Source organism: Phycodurus eques, chromosome 11 (assembly GCF_024500275.1).
Source record: "Phycodurus eques isolate BA_2022a chromosome 11, UOR_Pequ_1.1, whole genome shotgun sequence".
Lineage (NCBI taxonomy): Eukaryota > Metazoa > Chordata > Actinopteri > Syngnathiformes > Syngnathidae > Phycodurus > Phycodurus eques.
Genome location: NC_084535.1, coordinates 22,119,702 through 22,139,331, shown reverse-complemented (window position 1 = coordinate 22,139,331; position 19,630 = coordinate 22,119,702). Strand labels below are relative to the sequence as shown.

The 19,630-nt window shown below is 39.7% G+C and overlaps 1 protein-coding gene across 2 annotated transcripts in view; it reads left to right on the top strand.

Moving 5' to 3' along the window:
* LOC133409387 (serine/threonine-protein kinase 32C-like) overlaps positions 1 to 19,630 on the top strand; it is a 91,052-nt gene that overhangs the window by 57,053 nt on the left and 14,369 nt on the right. For both annotated transcript variants that reach the window (XM_061689272.1, XM_061689271.1), the window contains 6 exons: positions 4,300 to 4,451; positions 11,848 to 12,021; positions 14,253 to 14,290; positions 15,235 to 15,324; positions 17,468 to 17,571; positions 17,888 to 18,004. In XM_061689272.1, coding sequence (XP_061545256.1) covers positions 4,300 to 4,451; positions 11,848 to 12,021; positions 14,253 to 14,290; positions 15,235 to 15,324; positions 17,468 to 17,571; positions 17,888 to 18,004 — 675 coding nt within the window. The remainder of the gene's footprint in view (positions 1 to 4,299; positions 4,452 to 11,847; positions 12,022 to 14,252; positions 14,291 to 15,234; positions 15,325 to 17,467; positions 17,572 to 17,887; positions 18,005 to 19,630) is intronic.

Here is a 19,630-nt window from a genome sequence, read left to right as displayed (position 1 = left end):
GGAGCATTGTCCTTAAACTGTTCGACTATTTTCTCATGTACTTGTTCACAAAAAGGTGAACCCATCTTTGCTTGTGAATGACTGAGCAATTCAGGGAAGCTCCTTTTATACCCAATCATGGCACCCACTTGTTCCCAATTAGCCTGTTCACCTGTGGGATGTTCCAAACAGGTGTTTGATGAGCATTCCTAAACTTTCTCAGTCTTTTTTGACACCTGTCCCAGCTTTTTGGAATGTGTTGCAGCCATAAAATTATAAATTAAAGATTATTTGGTAAAAAACAAGTTTATCAGTTTGAACATTAAATATGCCTTTGTATTCTATTCAATTGAATATAGATTGAACATGATTTGCAAATCATTGTATTCTATTTTTATTTATTTTTAACACAACGTCCTAACTTCATTGGAAATGGGGTTGTATGTCATATTTTTAAAACCTTTTTTTATTTTTTATACTCTGTGCTATACATTTGTCACATTTGTTATTTGCACTGTGAAATAAATGTAGTTTATATTGTACTCTTGAGTGAAGGTAAGAATAACTTTCACAATAGTTACATAATCCTTGCCTTGAACGGTATACTACTTGAGCTACGAAGATGTTAAAAATAGTTCCTGACCCAGTGAAATGCCAGAGTGCGTCTGTAAGTTGGATTGTTGTTCAACCAAGTACTTGACACAGGCATGGATGATTTTTTAACATATATGGCTTATAGCATAGGCCTTGTTAAGAGGTTGTATTTGTTTGTAACCAGTAAAGACGAAGAACCTTCAACATTTAGTTTGCAGGATCTGAAGGGGTTTATTTAGACTCCCCTCGAGCACGGTGCTGTGCAGATGGCCTTGCTTAGAGCATTGAGAAACTGGGTCTGTGATGACTGCAATGATCATTTTGCTCTCAGGGATGGCGTGGAGCTGTGTGTTGTAATCCTGAGGGTTTTAAAGAAACGGCACTTTAAAGAAAACTACAGATGCCTCAAACTAATGAGGCATTTAAGTGCAGTAGAGATTTTTATTTAAAGTACAAGTAAGCAACATTTACAATTTGTACTATATCGATGTGTCCACTTTACAGCACCACTCTCGTGTAGATAATATAGCTAAAATGTAAATGCATGTTTTTATTATCAGACCTAAACCTAGAGTAAAAAAGTTAATATATTTATAATTTATAAAATTATTTTGTCTGTGAAACATCACATTTTCTAATTGCAGTTATGTCTGTTGGCCTCCTGACTGGGGGGACTGGCTGAAGAACGATGGTGGCGATGGTGCGCTCCACAAAATCGGTGAAATACGAAATTTACAACCAGGATAAGTGTCCTGGAGTTCTATTTAAAGTCAGAGATCTGACTCCCGAATTTAAGGCAGATACAGTAAATGTTCTGACTTTTACAATGATAAAGAAATCTGAACTCACACAATTATTCAACCCATGAAGACTTCAATTACAGTGTTCCTCTGAGATATCACTTTTTGTTTAAGATATATATTTTTTAAATTGTATACAGTTTTTAACAATACACCACTAGAAGTTGGACTTTCAGGTGCTGAGTCAGAAGCATATTATACCAACTCCCACTCACTAGCTCTTAATCTATTAATATTTCCCTTCGTTTACTTTTTTGGAAGATGTAAATGTCTGCCCCCCCCCCATTTCCTGTTTTTTTGGGTAAGATGTTAATGTTAAGATGAATGAGAATTTCGACGCCCACCTCTTGTTTGCGAGGCTTCACCTACACCTGTGAGGAGCTACTACCTTTTTGCCTCAAACATTGAGCTGGCTGGGATCCCCTCGGCGAATAATGTATCTCAGCAACGATATGGATAGAGACAAGAGCTGGCTCTAAAGTGAAGTAAAGTGAGAGCGAGGACTGAATGAAAGAGGCAATTTGAACCTTTTATTTCCATTGATCATAATGGTGAATGTGAGGTTACTCGCCAAGTCGCACGAACAGCTGGTAGAAAACTGCATTTCTTTGTTACATTCAACCCTCAGCTGGAGCCAAGCCAGTGATGTCATGCCCACTGTGACTACCTGATTACAATTTCCGCATCACAGCGCCCAAATATTGGATAGTGGGGAGACTTCAATCATGTTTCTCTAGCTCATCTAAATAACTTGCTCTGGGGAGTCTGACCACAACTTCTTACACCTTGAGAACACAAACAGGCTGCTGGTGGCAAGTGACAAACATGACACAAAGACACAGTGGAGACGTTGCAGAATCAATATCACTGACTGTTTTGATGTTTTTATAGGTTATATTTTTTTAACTATTAAAAAATGTAATTATTATGAATTGTTATTGGTATTTTGTTTTTATGTTTGATGTTGTTTGTGAATGTACAGCGCTTTCAGCTGAATTTCACACACTAATCACCTCCAAACTCAAACCACCTGCACAGGTTTCCCCAGGTGTCATTAAATTGCGTCAGTTTGGTTCAGTTATCTCAATTGGGTTCAATATGGGAAGACTGCAGACTGGCCTGAAACCATCATTGATACCCTCCATAGGATGGGTAAGCCACAAACGTTCATAGCTAAGGAGGCTGGCTGTTCACAGAGTGCTGTGTCCAAGCATATCAATGGAAGGACAAAATGTGGGAGGAGAAGATGCACCAGCAAAAGAGATGATCGTGGGCTTCGGCGGATTATCAGACAGAGAAGATTCAAGAATCCAGCAGAGATCCAGAAAGAGTGGAATGAGGCTGGAGTCACAGCTTCAAAAACCACCACATTCAGACACATCCGGGAGATGGGCTACAACTGTCGGGTTCCTCGGGTCAAGTCACTTCTGAGCCTGAGCAAACGTAGGAAGCGTCTCAACTGGGCCAAGGAGAAGAAGGACTGGACTGTTGACCAGTGGTCCAAGGTCCTCTTTTCCGATGAAAGTAAAGTGTGCCTTTCATTCGGGTATCAAGGTCAAAGGGTTTGGAGGAAGACGGGTGAAGAGCAGAAGCCAAGCTGCTTGAGGTCCAGTGTTAAATATTCACAGTCAGTCATGATTTGGGGTGCAATGTCCAGTGCACGTGTTGGTAAATTGCTTTTTTAAATCCAAGGTCACCGCAAAAGTCTACCAGAATGTTTTAGAGGACTTCATGATTCCTTCTGCTGAGGACTTGTATGGAGAAATTTTCAAATTTCATCTTCCAGCAGGACCTGGCCCTTGCCCACACCCCCAGAAGCACCAAAACCTGGTTTGATGCCCATGCCTTCACAGTGTTTTACTGGCCAGCCAACTCGCCGGATCTAAACCCCATTGAAAATCTATGGGGTATTATCAAGAGGAAAATGAGGGGTACCAGACCCAAAAACAAATAAGAACTGACAGCAAGCATTAAGGAAATCTGGGCTTCCATAACTCACAGGCTGATTGCCTCAATGCCACGGCGCATCGAGGCAGTGATTAAAGTAAAAGGATTCCAAACTAAGTATTGAAGATTAACATATCATTTTGAAAGTACCATATTTTGATTGATTTAATGATTACGTTTTTTTCTACAAAAACTGGTAAATGGTGATTTCTTCACAGTATTCTATTTTTTTTTTAATTTCGAATTTTGTGGGTTTAATGAGCTGGAAGCCCAAATTATGTTAAAATAAGCAACTAAATACTTGAAATTGTTTAAATTGTGGGCCCTGAAACTAAAATATGTGAAAGTTTAACTTTTTGAATGGAATTATGGAAATAAATAAACCTTTCCATGATATTCAACATTTTTGGAAAGGGTCTGTATATATACAATATTTTTCTATATGCCATCTCTGTCGCATACATTTTTGACCTATTATGGGTAAGTATGGAATGTATCCCCATTATAAAATATAAACTGGATTTTTCTGTATAGGAAATATCACTCTTTGTCACGACCCATTCTCTGTGTAAATTAATGTCATTATAATCAATATATAGTCATAGCCGCATCATAAATTGCTTAATGACACCCATATTGAGGTTCTCACTTTTCAGTTTGTGTTATTGTTTACTTTTGACTGGATCACTCCAATTGGGAACTTTCTTACTTCCCATCATCAGTCTGGAGTGCAGCGTTCATTTTGAAAGACTGATGGTGGTGTCTCTGAGGTTGCTGTTAGGTCCATTTTCGTGAGCATAAACATTTGTCTTTGACATCCCAGCAGGCATATGTAGGTAATTCTTTCTACCTCTGGGTCAGATACTGTATGTTCTGTTATTTTGCTTTGAATTGATTACTTACCATTTATTTTGGTCTCTCTCTCTCTGTCTCTCTCCCGCCCTCCCTCCTTCCCTCCATTCTGTCACTTATACTGCAGGTATGCATCGTTCAAAAGAGGGACACAGAGAAGATGTACGCCATGAAGTACATGAACAAACAACAATGTATAGAAAGAGATGAGGTCCGAAACGTCTTTAGGGAGCTTGAGATTCTACAGGAAATTGAACATGTTTTTTTAGTAAATCTCTGGTGACTATCTCATGTTTTTACACTTTCAATGTAGAATGCAATGCTTTGTCTGTTGTTTGCATGTATGTCCAGCCAAAAGAAACTCTCATGGGGTGCATGTTTGGTCTGAAGCCTCAAATAGATTCATTCTTTGTGGATATTTTGCACCTGGTATTGCAAGCACTTCATTTGGCACAAAGAGGAAGAAAGGTTTTCCAAATTATTTGCAAAAATCACTAGTATTAACTTATATATAATAATAATAATTTACACAAGATATTTTGGATTTAGGAAGCATGCATACACACAATTTATAATTACTCTGCTTTGAATTGCCCTAAGCGCTCCCTCGAGTTGGGTAAGTCAGTGAGTGGCGGCTGCTTTCATTATTCAACATTCATCTCTGAGTGGGACACATTCCCAAATGTAATTGGGGACCTAGCACGCCATTCATGGCATATTGCACAAAGCACTTAACTCTTCTGTAATTGGTAGCATGATATTGCGTGCATCCATCTTTTCCAGACACTCAAAGCACAAATATTTTCTCTCACACATCATGCATGATGGCCTCATAATGTGCTGTTGGTGACTAGATGTGCGGAGACAAAGCATTTAGTCTAATTGTGAGAGGTTGTAGCCATCTTGAGAACCCACTGCATTAGATTTTAATCAGTGTACAGTATTGTGCTTGTGTATATGTTTATAGTTCAATTCCCATCACGAATGTTTCATTGCCAAAGGCATGTTCTAGTTTGCCATGTGCCCCGTGGTGCGCTCCTTACACCTACTGCTGCAGATAGATTTTTTTTTTAAATACTTCAGAATATGTAGCAGCTCACAAACTAAATTACATCCAATATGAAAATGAACACCTTTCCATTTGTTGTCTCATTTTGAAACCATGATGCCCCAGCCGCGGCACAGTGGGCGACTGGTTAGCACATCTGCCTCACAGTTCTGAGGACCTGCGTTCAAATCCGGCCTCGCCTGTGTGGAGTTTGCATGTTCTCCCTGTGCCTGCGTGGGTTTTCTCTGGGTATTCCGGTTTCCTTCGACATCCCAAAAACATGCGTGGTAGGTTGATGGAAGACTCTAAATTGGCCGTAGGTGTGAATGTGAATGCGAATGGTCCATTTTCCATACCGCTTGTCCTCACTTGGGTCGCGGGCATGCTGGTCGCCGGCCAATTGGAGAGCACATATAAACAAACAACCATTCACACTCAGATTCATGCCACCGCCCCCGAGAGGTTAGGAAAAAGTTGTACACTTTCATTCTCGTATGCCACCTAGAGGTTATGAAAAAAGTGAAGACAAAACTTTAATTCCAATATGACAGGGGTACATATGACTGCATATATGAACAATTGTGCTCATAAGTTTACATACCCAGGCAGAATTTGTGAAATATTGTTTTGTTTTTTGTTTTTTAAATATGTCTGATGACTGAACAACAACCATCATTAATTTCTTTATGGTTATGTTTTGTTTAATGATAATGCTTTTCTGAAATGCTTGACAGTTTAATTTGAATCCCATTAAAATAAAATTAAAGGTCTTTCTTACAAAAGAAAAATGTCATCTTACAAATTCTGCCTGGGTAATCAAACATATGAGCACAACTGTGTGTTTTCTCATTTACTAAATAAAAGTAGGGCTGTGAATTTCAAAATAAGAGCAAGTAAATAAAAATAAAGTATTATGTGTTCAAATAAAGTGATTAACTTCAGAATAATTATTTGAAAAAAAAAAAACAAAATATAGATAATACTTCATGCTTTGATCATATGGGTAAAAGCAAAATCATGCATTGTAAAAATGCATTATACATAGGTAGAAGGGTTTTCCAGAATTTTGAGGTCAACTTTGGGGGTGCGCATTATACATGGGTGCACATGATACATTACGGTATATTGTTAGCATTCACAGGCACTGAATTTTGGCAGTTACACTTTTTAATTTAGTTATTTCTGCCCCAGTTTTAATAAAGACACTTTATTATGTATGAAATGTATTTTATTATGTATGCCATTGTAGTTTAGTCTGCATTGCATTTAATCTGCTTTCGTCAGTTGCTGCTTGGCAGCCTCTCTACCGTACAGGTAATGAGACAGGACTTATGAAGCTATCTCCTTTATTTTATAACTGCTTGGAATTTAATGAATTCATCAAATGTAAAAGTGAAATCCTATAGATCTGACAGATTTCATGTTCATAGACGTACCCCTTTAGTGTTGTCATTTCTCTTGCTTAGCAATTGGGCAGGCCAGTAATTGTTCATGGATGTGCAATAGAGCCGCTGGGGACTTGGGGTTCTCTCTATTCTCATAAGCAAACATGTGAGGAACACCAGCTTTGATGTTGTTTTAGAAGTGCTTTTCTTGAGACCATTCCAGGAGGGAGCCAAATACACAGCCGTAGTCACTGTGAAGGCAGGAATACACCAAACAGCTGTCACAGGGAATAATGATTCCTACTGTAGTGGAGAAGGGAAAACAGGAGGGTTGCTGAAGCCAGTGCTGGGAACGTATTTTGGAAATAGGATATATTCAGACGAAATAGGATTTGTAGGGGTTTCCGCCATCCTTAACCCACACACGTACAGTTAACTCTGACTTTAATTGAGACATCCTGAAATCTGGTGGGCTTTGGTACTGTTATCTGCAGCGTCCGAGCAAAACCATTAAAAGGCTACACGGTGAATCCCATCAGCCGGGTAAAGGCTGCCTTAAGCAGGGCTGATGTCACGTTTACGGTCCACTTTAATTGCTACGGCCAGTCCCTCACTGCATGACTGTGTGCAGGAGTCAAAGTAACATTGAAAGGATTTCCTTGGAAGGGGGAAGATTGAATGTTGTGTTCTACACGCGTCATATCCACAAATACTTCCAAGGATTGGCATATGGGAAGACTGACTCTTTCTTTCTCTCACGTGTCTTTCAAACCTGGAGTTCAGTGGTCACTTTTCACCATTCTCTGTTCCTTGAAATATTGTTTATTATTGAAAAAACACAACACAATTTTCCCTGAAGCACAACAGCAAATCACTCAAACAGCATCAGTAGTTCTCCCCATCGCCCAGTGGATGCTGCCTTTGCTTTGTTGAAACATTGATAGAGCCGCAAGGGTAAGAAGTGTAATTGCAGGAAGCCCTAAAATATACGTTTTTTTTTTTGAACTAAAATGGGTAATATGAAGAAGGTTAGGATGGCTTTTTCTTCTCTTGTTATTCATCCTCTCATCAGAATCCCATTGAGCGAGAGGAGTGGAGAGGATATATGTAATGGGTCCCGCTCGGACTCCATTAGGAATATTGATTTCAGGCTTGGATGAAACAAGTCCTTTTTGAGATTGTGGAACAAAGTAACCCTTTCCACCCTCAGTCGGAATTCATAACAAGCTGATATTTCCATGTAAAATGCATAAAAAAAGTGATGTGCCTCATGCTGTATACAGCTATAACTTACAGGATTTGTTAAGTGACCCTGTGTGCTACTACTTTTAGAGAACTATCTGTGGGTCATTGCAATATAAGTGGGAAGAGTCCTTGTAAAAGCAGGGCACTTGAAAGTATACAGTTGGTGGTACGTTTTTACGCACCGTGAGCAGATGGCACTTCCAGCTAGCCCAACGTCAACTTTATATCGGCCACCTAAAATTTGCAGACTTAACACAGCCAACAGAAGCATAAATTCCTTTTTTGTTTTGTTTTTTTGCCTCAAAACTGTTCTTCTCTTCCTCTCATCTTCTATCTCCCTGTTCCCTGCCTCCCTGTGCTCATTTGTCACCATGGCCCGATTATTTCAGCCCTTGTACTCCTTCCAGCCAGATAACCCGACTCTTTTCGTTGCTGAGACGAGCAGCCCAATTCTGTTCCGACCTTTCCAAGTGTCCTTTCCCCATTTTTGGACAGATCTCCCTCAACTTTATATTGCTGCCAGGCATTCACTCCTTCACAAAGATTTTGACTTGTCTTGGGTTTTGATAATATACCACTCCATAAATGTTGCTTATATTTAAATACTGCATGCAACTGGGCAAACATAAAAACGCATTACAGTAGTGATTAGGTGTAGCGATAGACTGATATGTTTTTTTCAGGGCCGATACCGATTGTTAGTAGTCAAGGAGGCTGACAATTTGATGTAAAAGGCCAAATATTAGCGTTAAAATTTTGAATAATGATGATAATGCTAATAATAACTCCAATCTCAACTTTGTTTAAATGCCTTTAAGTGGATGTTTATTAAACAGCTTTTAAGATTTGCCACGTTAACTGTTTTTTTTTTTTTTTTTTATCATTAGACAAAATACTGTACATCTTTGTTTTAAAATTCTAACAAAAAGTGCAGGGAGCTTCCAGGCTCAGCAGCATGTCTTACAAAGTTAAATGAAAACTTAAATAAATAGCTCACAGAATGTTAATCTTTTGCTTATCATTCTTTTACATTAAAAAGTGCAAGGATTTCCCAGGGTCAGCAGAATCTCTTATAACGAGATACTGCTGAAATTTCCTGATATTTAAAATACCGTATTTTCACAACCATAGGGCGCACCGTATTAAAAGGCACAGTCTCAGTTCGGGGTCTATTTCTGTATTTAACACATGCTTTAGGCGCACCGTACTATTGGGCGCAGGCATGGTAAAACATACGCTAGCTTAAAACATAAGGTGTTTTCAAAAAGGCAGCGGGAGCAAAAGTGAGTTTGGTTGTACTTTATTGAAGTATTTAACAATGTACTCGCGTTATTTTTTTATCAATCCTCATCCACAAATCCATCACAGCCCTCACCTTCTGTATCCGAAATAAACAGTTGGGCAAGTTCTCAATCAAACACGGCAGGTTCGAGTCTGTGTCGTTGCCGTGCGGCTCCTCAGAAATGATGCCGGCTTTTACGAAAGCTCGAATAACAGTGCAAGCAGACACGTTAGCCCAAGCATCCACAATCCATTCACAAATTGTGGCGTAACTCGCCCGGCGCTGCCTCCTAGTCTTAGTAAAGCTGTGTTTGCCATCTGTCATCCATGGCTCCCACGCCGCTCGCAACTTCACTTTGAACGCCCTGTTTACACCGATGTCCAGCAGGTTGGAGTTCATTAATCCATTGCTCGAGTTGGTCTTCCAACTCGTGCCACCTCGCCTTGTTTCCGCGTTTTGTTTTTCTTTTTTTTCCACGGATACTCATCTTCGTCTTCTTGACTTAGTTAAGCTCGTTTTCCTGCTTCCTCCACTTGCGAACCATGGTTTGGTTGATCTTGAATTCTCTCAGGGCTGCTCGATTCCCATGTTCCTCCACGTAACTGATAGCTTGCAGTTTAAACTGTGTTTCGTAAGCGTGTCTCTTCTTAGGTGCAGTTTTCGACTGCGGTCAAGCCAGCCTGCACTCGTAAAGTAGCAGTCAAGCCAGCCGCCCCTAATTTTGTTCATACTAGGCATTACGGTAATAGGTCGCCAACCCGCGGCGAAAGCCACCTTCAAAATAAAAACTTCCCAGTAATACGGACGTCAGTGCTCTTCGGTTAAGGAATGCAACCAGCAAAGTTAATTTGAATCTTGAGATACATTTAAAAAAGTTAGTTTATTTGATATCTTAGGAAAAATAAATGGTAAATGGACTGCACTTATATAGCACTTTATCTACATCATCACAGTGCCCAAAGCGCTTTACATAGCCTCACATTCACACACACATTCATAAACCAATGGGTGACTGTTGCCATGCAAGGCACTGCCAGGCCCACTGGGAGCAAATTAAGGTTCAGTGTCTGGCCCAAGGACACTTCGACATGCGGACGGATAATCGTAGCAGGGATTCGAACCTGTTCTACCTACTGAGCCAAAGCGACCCCACATAATCCCATTGGTATTGCAAGACAAGTCCAGATCTGTGTGACAGACCACCAAGGACTCCACTAAAAGAGGTGTGCTAAAGATCTGATATTGTATTTAAAAAAAAAAAAAAAATTTAAAGTCTCCGAAAACTAATAACAATTTTTTTTTAATGCATCTCAAGATTCAAATTATGGTCGTAACCTTATGGTCGTAAAAATACGGCAGAGGACCTTTCTTTTCCCCCAATGCAGTGGCTCTTGACTGAAGTTGCTTCAGGATCATTGTAACAACTTGTAATAACTCTCTTTCCATGCCGTTCCAAACAAATATGTGCTACTGTAGATGTGGGAGTGAAACTTCATTGAATGTGGGGCAATGAGATCACGAGTGCCACAGCAGAGGAAGGTGTCCCGTCTAGTGTCTCCTGTGAGTCAGCTAGTGACCACGAGGTGATAAAAAGGTGACAGTGAGGAATGCTGTATCCTGGGGCCAGCCATCTGGTTGGAGCCTTTGGTACAGTAAAGATGATCTTTGGTTCTGCTCTCCTTCATGTATCATACAAAGACTGGCCAAGCATTTGTATGCAGGAGGAAATGTAATTTTGAATTATTTAATAGCAACACAAAGCAGAACCACCCATTATCTGTCCTATCGCATGAAAGTCAAGGACAAGTCAAAAGCTTTCAGAAGAGAAACCAAACCGTGCTGCAATTGATTATTTTTTCTTTGAGGCTAAAACATGTATTTGTCCTTGGATTAATTTTCACTCTCTACAAAAGATAACACAGATTTCCCAGTTCATAGATGCAGGGCCTTGAATGTGAAGAGGTATCATCAGAATGTGAATACCACAAATATGCAGATGGTTGCAACGACAATACAATTTACAATTAAAGTCTTTAAAAGAAAAGCTAATTACATACTCGAAATATGTACTACTCAATCCTCTGCAAATTGGGGGAAAAAAAAACCATTTTGCTTACTTTTCTAAGATGAGATATTGGATTTTGTTGTATACAGTGTTTTTTTTCTTTTACCCGTGTGCTTGATGGATTGGTCAGTTTATGGAGCAGAAATCATTGAATGAAGCATTTCAAATCCCCACTCTCTCACCGAGAGCCTGTGTTTTAATTTGATGTGCATGGTGAAGTAAGCCTGATTAACAAAACTGTCAACTGTGGAGCAAAAGCAGCTTCCAATTAAGTCACTTCAAGCAAAGATGGTCTCCATTCTAGCTTTAATTTAACAAGCACTTCAAATAAGTGAAATGTTACAAGCATATTGAAATGTTTATCTACCCCTCTCAAGTTTTCTGTGCCTGCAGTCTAAGGTGCATGCATCCACAAATACAAACATAATCATGTTAAATGCATATCTTGCATTCTGTCATTGTGGGTTTAAAAAAAAAAAAAAGTAATGTGTCTTTATAAAAAGTTCAAGCTTTGCACAAGCGTTGTTGTTATGTCAGTGCATGGTGTGAGTTAGTGCCTTTTTTGTGTGCAGCTTGCGCTTTCCTCTAAAAACCCAGCTGTGACTTAATACTGTGTCCTTCTCATTTGGCAACAAAACACCTCACCCCAGGTACTCATTCCAAGATGAGGAGGACATGTTCATGGTGGTGGACCTCCTACTTGGAGGAGACCTTCGTTACCACCTGCAGCAGAGTGTCCCCTTCAGCGAGGATGCCGTTAAGCTTTACCTCTGTGAGATGACACTTGCACTAGACTACCTGCAAAGCCAGCACATCATCCACAGGTATGAGGTCAACCTATTTTATTTTCACGTACGTAGTTGTCATGCTGCATTTTTTGTGACACACATTGTGCACATACATTCATTTTTATTACTTTAACTACATCTGCAAGAACCAGATTTTTGGCCTCGTTGAGTCCATCAGAACATTCTTTAATATAAATATTTACTGTAATCGTGACTTCCTTTGTTGATGCATTAGCTTTCTGCTATTCAGCCTCACAGATGTCAGCCAGGAACAATGTGTTGACAGGAGGGTATAGGATGTCAGTGGAATAAAGAGAGCGATAATACTTTAAATAACTAGTGGGAAATTGAGGTGGGCAGGCATGGAGTTAAACAAATCCCAGCATTAAGCAACCAACAGAGGTGGAGAACACAGCGTGATATCTCAGTCACCTGAGCCTGGGATTTTTCTATTGGAACTGTCAAGTGATAATGCACCTAGAGCCGCACAAATAATTTTCCGGGTGTACGTTCCATGTCATAATTTTGTCTAGATGAGGCAGTTTTAAAATTGAGGGAAACCTTGGATTAAGAATAAAACACAGCTCTCACAACTGACCAGATTCATATCAAAATAAAATCATTGTTCCACTTTGATGTTTATTTTAAAATCGTATTTAATTGTAATACTATATCAATAGTTGTTTCTGTGTAAGAATGATTATACAGCTGTCCAAATTGATGAACTGAAACACTGTTGTTATTCACTATTAAGCGACAGGCAATGTGTAAATTCCCATGCTTTATTTTTGTTTGTATAAATATATTTTCATTGAACAGTGTATGTGAATGTGTTCGACTAAGAGTCAACCATTTGTCATCTGCAGTCATGGTGGGCATTCAGTATGCAGCCTTTGTTCAAATGTGCTGAGCACACTGTTAATTAGGAAAGAGCTAGGTCCCTGCAGACCCAGATTTAAAACCACCAAAAAGAGTGTGAACCTTGTTCAAAACACTAATTTGGGCTACAGTGTACCGTGTGCGGTGTGTGCCTGTACAGAACATGCAAGGAAAGTGTTTACTACAAATGAGCCCAGATATACGTTTGAAGGAAATTCTACATCAGCATATGATTTGCTGTTGTGTTTCTTCCTTTTGCAGCATGACTGGCGGTTCTTATGAGTAAACTGAGCCGATAGAGACAGTTCATGAAAATACTTTTACTTTATTTCATCCCTTCCATTGTTATCCACATCTGTTTTTGTCACAGTCTACACTCAGAGCCAAATCCAAACCACGGTCACCCTGAGCTACTCGATTTTGTTCCACACTGCAGGTTTTTGACAGGAAAATACCATACAATTATTTTTGTTGCACTAGCTGAAGGAAGAAGGTCTCTGGTCTCCTAGCAACAGTCAACTGCTGCCGATATGCCCAAGGAGGCAATATTAGTTCTTTTAGTAAAGGAGGAAAAGGGTTGAGTCCCTCGTGTAGTCCCCATCAGGATTTTAGTGCACCAACATCTTGTCTCATTTGAGTTCCTCATTCAGGGCATTTCTGGTTAAAGAAAAAAACGCAGAGGTTTCTTGCTTGCTACAAAATACCGTACATGTTGAGGGAATTTTATTCATTGGACATTAGTGTAGCTTTTCTTTAGAAGCCCTCCTATGAATATGCATGTATGCCCCTCCCGCCTGCTGCACTATGACAGCCCCGCTTCCAGTTTTTCTTTTGACAGATAATATTAGCATTTGGTTCTTAGAACATAGGGTGTATTGAGTCCACAAATGCTTACGTTATCCGTACCAGTGTGTGTAGGATAAATTATTTGGCATCCAACTCCGTGTTAATCACTGCTAAACTATGAAGTGGCTGAATATGTCAGCAGTTTGGTTGACTCGTATTGAGCATGTGCTAACTAACCTGGACAAGCCTCCCTGGATTCTTCTCATACATTCTGGAATTGTTTCAATTATGAAAAATGAGAACTTACTCCCTGTTATCGTCTGATGGTCATGCGCATACATATGCACTGAACGTGTTGCAACAACATGTAGTTCACACTTCGATAGGCCTTGAAACACCTCCTACAGCTTTTCATTTACACAATTTATCATTCCTATACACATTTAATCCCAATGTTCCCTGTTTACCACACCAAGACCAGGATTAATAACAGTGCAATATTGTAGTACTGTATGGACATACAGTATACATTTCTGACATAGTAGTGGCTTTATGCACTGAATACATTATTTTGTTGTTGTATTTTTCTTCGTCTCCTCTAGAGATGTCAAACCAGACAACATTCTTTTGGATGAACAAGGTAAGGATGTCATCTGGTATTATGAAACAATTTGGCTTGGTTGCTTGATTCCAATTATTAGCTATAGAGTCTTCCTTCGTGGTCTAAATACAGTACATTAGAGGTGTGTTGATCGTTAAATAATGAAAATAATTGCAAGTGACAGCCAGTGAAGTAATGCGGAGGGTATTATATATTTTTTTTTCACAATTTAAAACTGTTCCCAGGTTTTTTATTGCTATAATTAGTTTTTAACTCTGACATCAAGAATTAAAGGAAACTTTGCACATCATTTTAAAGCCTTCCGCAACTCGTGTTTTTGTGGGTGGTCTTGTCTCGAGAGTTGACCAACACCACTAACTCACACTGCATGCATGTAGTGGTCATCAAGCCATTATTAGAGCTAATTTTACCATCACCTGTTGGCTACACATAGCATAGGAACATTAAAATAAAAAATTTACAAAGTTCTAATTCAATGCTTAACCGGAACCGAACCTAAGAGTGTTGACCACAACTCTAGACTTAACCACAGAGGAATGTGGTGCTCATATAGACTAGGTTGGAGAAAGGCATACACCAATGAACCTGCTGGCTCTTTAGTAATTCAATCTATAACAAAGTCAGAGGAGTCTAGAAAAAAATTACATACATCCGTGACACTCTCAGGGCATTGAATCGATCGCTACTGGACTGTTCCGGTAGCCACTAGTCTGTCCTAACTAAGTCTTGTTGCATGAGCTGATGAAGCCTGCTCAGATGAGAGGCGAAACCTCTTCTAAGACGACCAGAACAGTCCAGTTGCGATCAATTCAGTGCCCTGAGAATGAACTGACCTGGATGAATGAGACACGTCTGTGGTGCTCATAACCACAAGAAGGATTAATGTCCTTCTCCTTTGGTTATTTTGCATATCAAAATGATTTCAAAATTAACATGAGGCTTGTCTGGTTGTTTCCCCTCAGGCCACGCTCATCTGACAGACTTTAACATAGCGACAATAATAAAGGATGGAGAGCGAGCAACGGCCTTAGCTGGAACCAAGCCGTACATGGGTAACATTGAAGCTTCATTGTATAATTTGGATACTCCTTTGTCTTGAGAAATGCAAACAGCCTTCAGGGTTTGGGCCTGAAACCCCCGAACTCTTAATTCTTGAGATTTCAAACAAATTTTGGACACTTCTCTGTTTTCAACGTTATGAGAACAGTTTGGGGGAGGCTCTTTTTCTGTTCTAGCATGATTGTGCGTTGCACAAAAAGGTCCATAATTGGTTATTTGACCCCATTTGTAACCCAAAATGTTTTTACACGAATGTATTTTTTCTCATTGAAATGAATGAAAATGCAGTTAATCCGTTCAAGCCCCAAAATTAAATTGTACTTACCTTTTTATCAGTGTGTGGTTACAAATAAATATAGTGCAGTATAGAAATAAGTGAAAACACAGTTATAAAGAAATAAAACACAAAATAAATGTAATGCTCATTAACTAAGGAGGGGAAAGAGAAGGTGGATTATAGCCGCTCATTCATCTTCCACAATAGCATTGAGAAATAATGATTGAGTTTTTTCTTTTGTCTGTTTATTTTCTAATTCAATTGTAATTCTAATCCAATTCGTTGATTGTGGCTTAACAAACCGATCCAGGGAAACTTATTTTTCTGTTCAGAAAAAAAGTCTAAAAGTGGGACGTCCCATTGTCGTTTAAAAGCTTAATTGCTCTGTTCGCCAATTTGCTGCACATTTCTTTAGATCTTTTTTTTTTTTATTTCCTCGCTCACGTTATCTCTAGCAAGCGCTTTTTCATTTTTGTCAGTCTAATAAAGAGCATAAAAACCCCAACAAAGATACAGTGCCTACCTTAGTTTAATTGCGTGATTCACAGTCAGTGACGGTTGCACAAGGCGCAGATCTTTCTGCTCATATTCCGTAACTGGACATTTGTGAGTAGAGAAGCCAATTTGTTTCCAATTTGCTTTTACGAAAAGAGAAGACAATCTTGGTTGATGGGATTTTCTGAGAAGACCATTTCTGGGCAGTAAGCCTTTGTGTGTGGAGGTGACAACTTCTAGTTAATTGGCATTTGTAAGAAGAGAAGCCCATAATGGTTAGGTAAGCCTAAGAGGCCTCTACGGAGGAATAAAACGGCACCTGTACTGTTAATAAAGGTTTTCTGATGGCCAAAAAAATAAAAAATAATATTTCTGTTCATCTACGAAAAGTACTTCTAAACACTATCTTTAGCAGTTTCCTTTTTTATTCCTTTTTACTTTTTTACCTTTTCCTGTTTCATAATATGGCGACTGGTGGTCGCATCTGGCTCAATGTGCGTATAGGCGGAGCTTCCGCCGAGCAAACTCCACCGTAGAGAACAATTTTGATGGGATTACGCCAGCATTAACCGTTCGTTGTTTTAATTAAAGAGATGCTAGAATTTAATAAATAACATGAACACTGTAAATAGTATTTTGTTGGATGAAAATAAAATGATTTCTGGACTTTTGTTTTTTACGACATCAATCACAAACGCTATTAGATTTGTGATTGGATGATCGATGATGTTGAGGCGAAACCTCCGCGTAGAGCAGATTTCCGTCTTACGCCGCGGAGCAGACAACTAGTTTTCAGCGTACATCCAAGCGTTATGCACAGTCAATGATCGTCAGGCAGCGCGAGTAGAAGCACAACCAAAGTAGATCCTTCCATTCTTCCATACCAAGATCTTTCTCAAACCAAATATAATGCGTAAGTAGAAGTAATTTTTCTGCAAAAATTTTGTACGTAACCCATATTGTTCGTAAACAGAGGCGTTCGTAACCCAAGGTTCCACTGTACTTGGTACAGATAAGATACCTGGCCTCAGTCCCAATCAAATGAATTACTTCTGACTTTACAAATGTTTGTCATTATGGAGATCTGAGTTCTGACAATGCAGGCATTAATGATTAGCAGAATACAAGCTGTTGGATTTACAATTTAAGACTCTACACTTAAATATAAGCAGAATTACAGTAGGTGTGTGACACTAATACTACGCGTAGTGCAACACTTTGTGCAACTGGAGGCTGCAGCAAAAGGTGCCAAAGTCACATGTCTGCTGATTTTATCATCCCTTCAGAAACTCTTACAGTATGTGTGTCTTGTGTGTATTTGTAAAAAGCTGAACTGTCTGTCCACTGTCTTTGTTCCCTCTCAGCTCCAGAGATCTTTCAGTCCTTCTTGAATGGAGGGATGGGCTATGCCTTTGAGGTAGACTGGTGGTCACTAGGGGTGACAGTCTTCGAAGTTCTACGGGGATGGGTAAGGTATTAGATTCAAACACTGAACTTGAACTCCTCGAAGGAGACATACTTTATGTATATTTTTACAACTTAAAACAAGTCCCAGGTGTTTTACTAACATATCTATGACATGCTTTTGTCAAAATATCCCAAGGATTAAGAATACAAGATTTTACAAGATTAACTTGATTGTTTAATTTCACACTTGATTGATGGGTAGGCACTGCAGAGACCCAACTATTTATATACAAGACGATAAAAAATTAATTTGCCCTAGCATGTCCTCTTTAATGCTCCTTTCATAATTCCTTCTTTCCATGATGTCATCCTTCCAGAGGCCTTATGAGATCCATGCCAGTAACTCACTGGAGTCTCTGATCCAGCTCTTCAGCACAGTCAGTGTCCAGTACAGCCCAGCCTGGCCCAAAGACCTGATTTCTCTCCTGAGAAAGGTAAGTAGTAGACACCTGAAATTCCTTGTGAGTTATGTTGCAGACTGACCATATTTACCATATTGAATTCCTTAGGAAGGGGCCAATGTATTTTACTTAGGAGTTTCCTTAATTGTCATTGTTGGTATAGTCGTTGAGTTGCCTGTCTTCCATGCAGGCAGCATGGGTTCAGTTCCCACACAGTGACAGTTTTACTGTGAGTGTCAATGGTTTTCTATCTCTTTATGTACCTGTGACTAACTGGCGACCAGTCCAGTGTATAGTCTGCCTTTTGTCCAAAGTCAACTGGGATAGGCAGCACCTGAACTGGATAAACTGTATACTTCTGTTTAGCCCTCTAAACCTGTGGCTAGCCCCAGTTGGTCATTGTGAAAAGTGCATATAATTCCAGAAGGGACAAGGGCAAGGTGGATGAGAAAGAAAAGAGTGAGAGACCCAAAAGAATTGTCATTCCATATGTACAGGTATCAGGTCTAAATGAGAAACTAAGAAGGCTTTTCAACCAACACAAAATACAGGTCCACTTACAACCTGGTAACACCCTGAGAAAAAGGTTGGTACACCCCCAAAGACTTGATACCAAATACCCAGAAAAGCAATCTTGTGTATGTGGTCAAGTGCAATGAGGAATGCACGGATGCTTATATTGCGGAAACCAAGCAACCACTGAGCAGGCACATGGCGCAACACGGATGCACCGACTTTTCAGGTCAAGACGCAGCTGTTTACCTGCACCTCAAAGAGAAATGCCACTCTTTTCAGGACAAAAATGAGCATATTCATCCATCCATTTTCTGAGCCACTTCTCCTCACGAGGGTCGCGGGCGTGCTGGAGCCTATCCCAGCTATCATCGGGCAGGGGTCCGGGTACACCGTGAACTGGTTGCCAACCAATCGCAGGACACATACTACTGGACAAAAAAGAATGGTTTGAAAAAGGAGGGAGAGAGGCCATCTTACGTTAAGGTTGAAAGACCATCTCGCTACACACAGGAGAAGGATTAATAACATCACCTATCTTCCACTTACAATGTCCTCCTTTCGTCCTTTTCAGATAGACTCAGTGACTCAGCCTCTAACGTAGAACAAACAAACTTGGCGACTGCTATTGATGGGCAGACCCCTCTTTGCAAGGCATCTTAACGACCGTCGTTTTGCGTCCCAGAAGAGTGATACCATTCGTAGTTTTGGGGCATACCTCGAACCTGGAGGATAAAAGGTTGCGTTTCCCACTAGCACCATGACTAGCCGGTTGCATGAACTGATGAAGCCTGCTTGGATGAGAGGCGAAATGTTTTGTAATGCTTGGTATACACAAAAGGATTTTTCAAATCTTAAAATATTTTTTTTGTCTGCTAAAGACCCCACACATGATAAAAACTGGCATTTCACAGTTTTGGTCGTATTGTGTGTTGTGTGCGCCAATAATCTCAACACAGAGCACCTCACATATGAAGATTCTGTTCTGCCACCAATCTCACACGATCTACCCAAAGACGAAGACGAGCAGACACTATGAAATGAATGAAAGGGAGGATATGGGGGATATGTCTCTCACTTGAAAATCCAATGCTTTACATAATTTTACTTACAAACAGTATTTCTAATTTATAATTAGATTGTTTT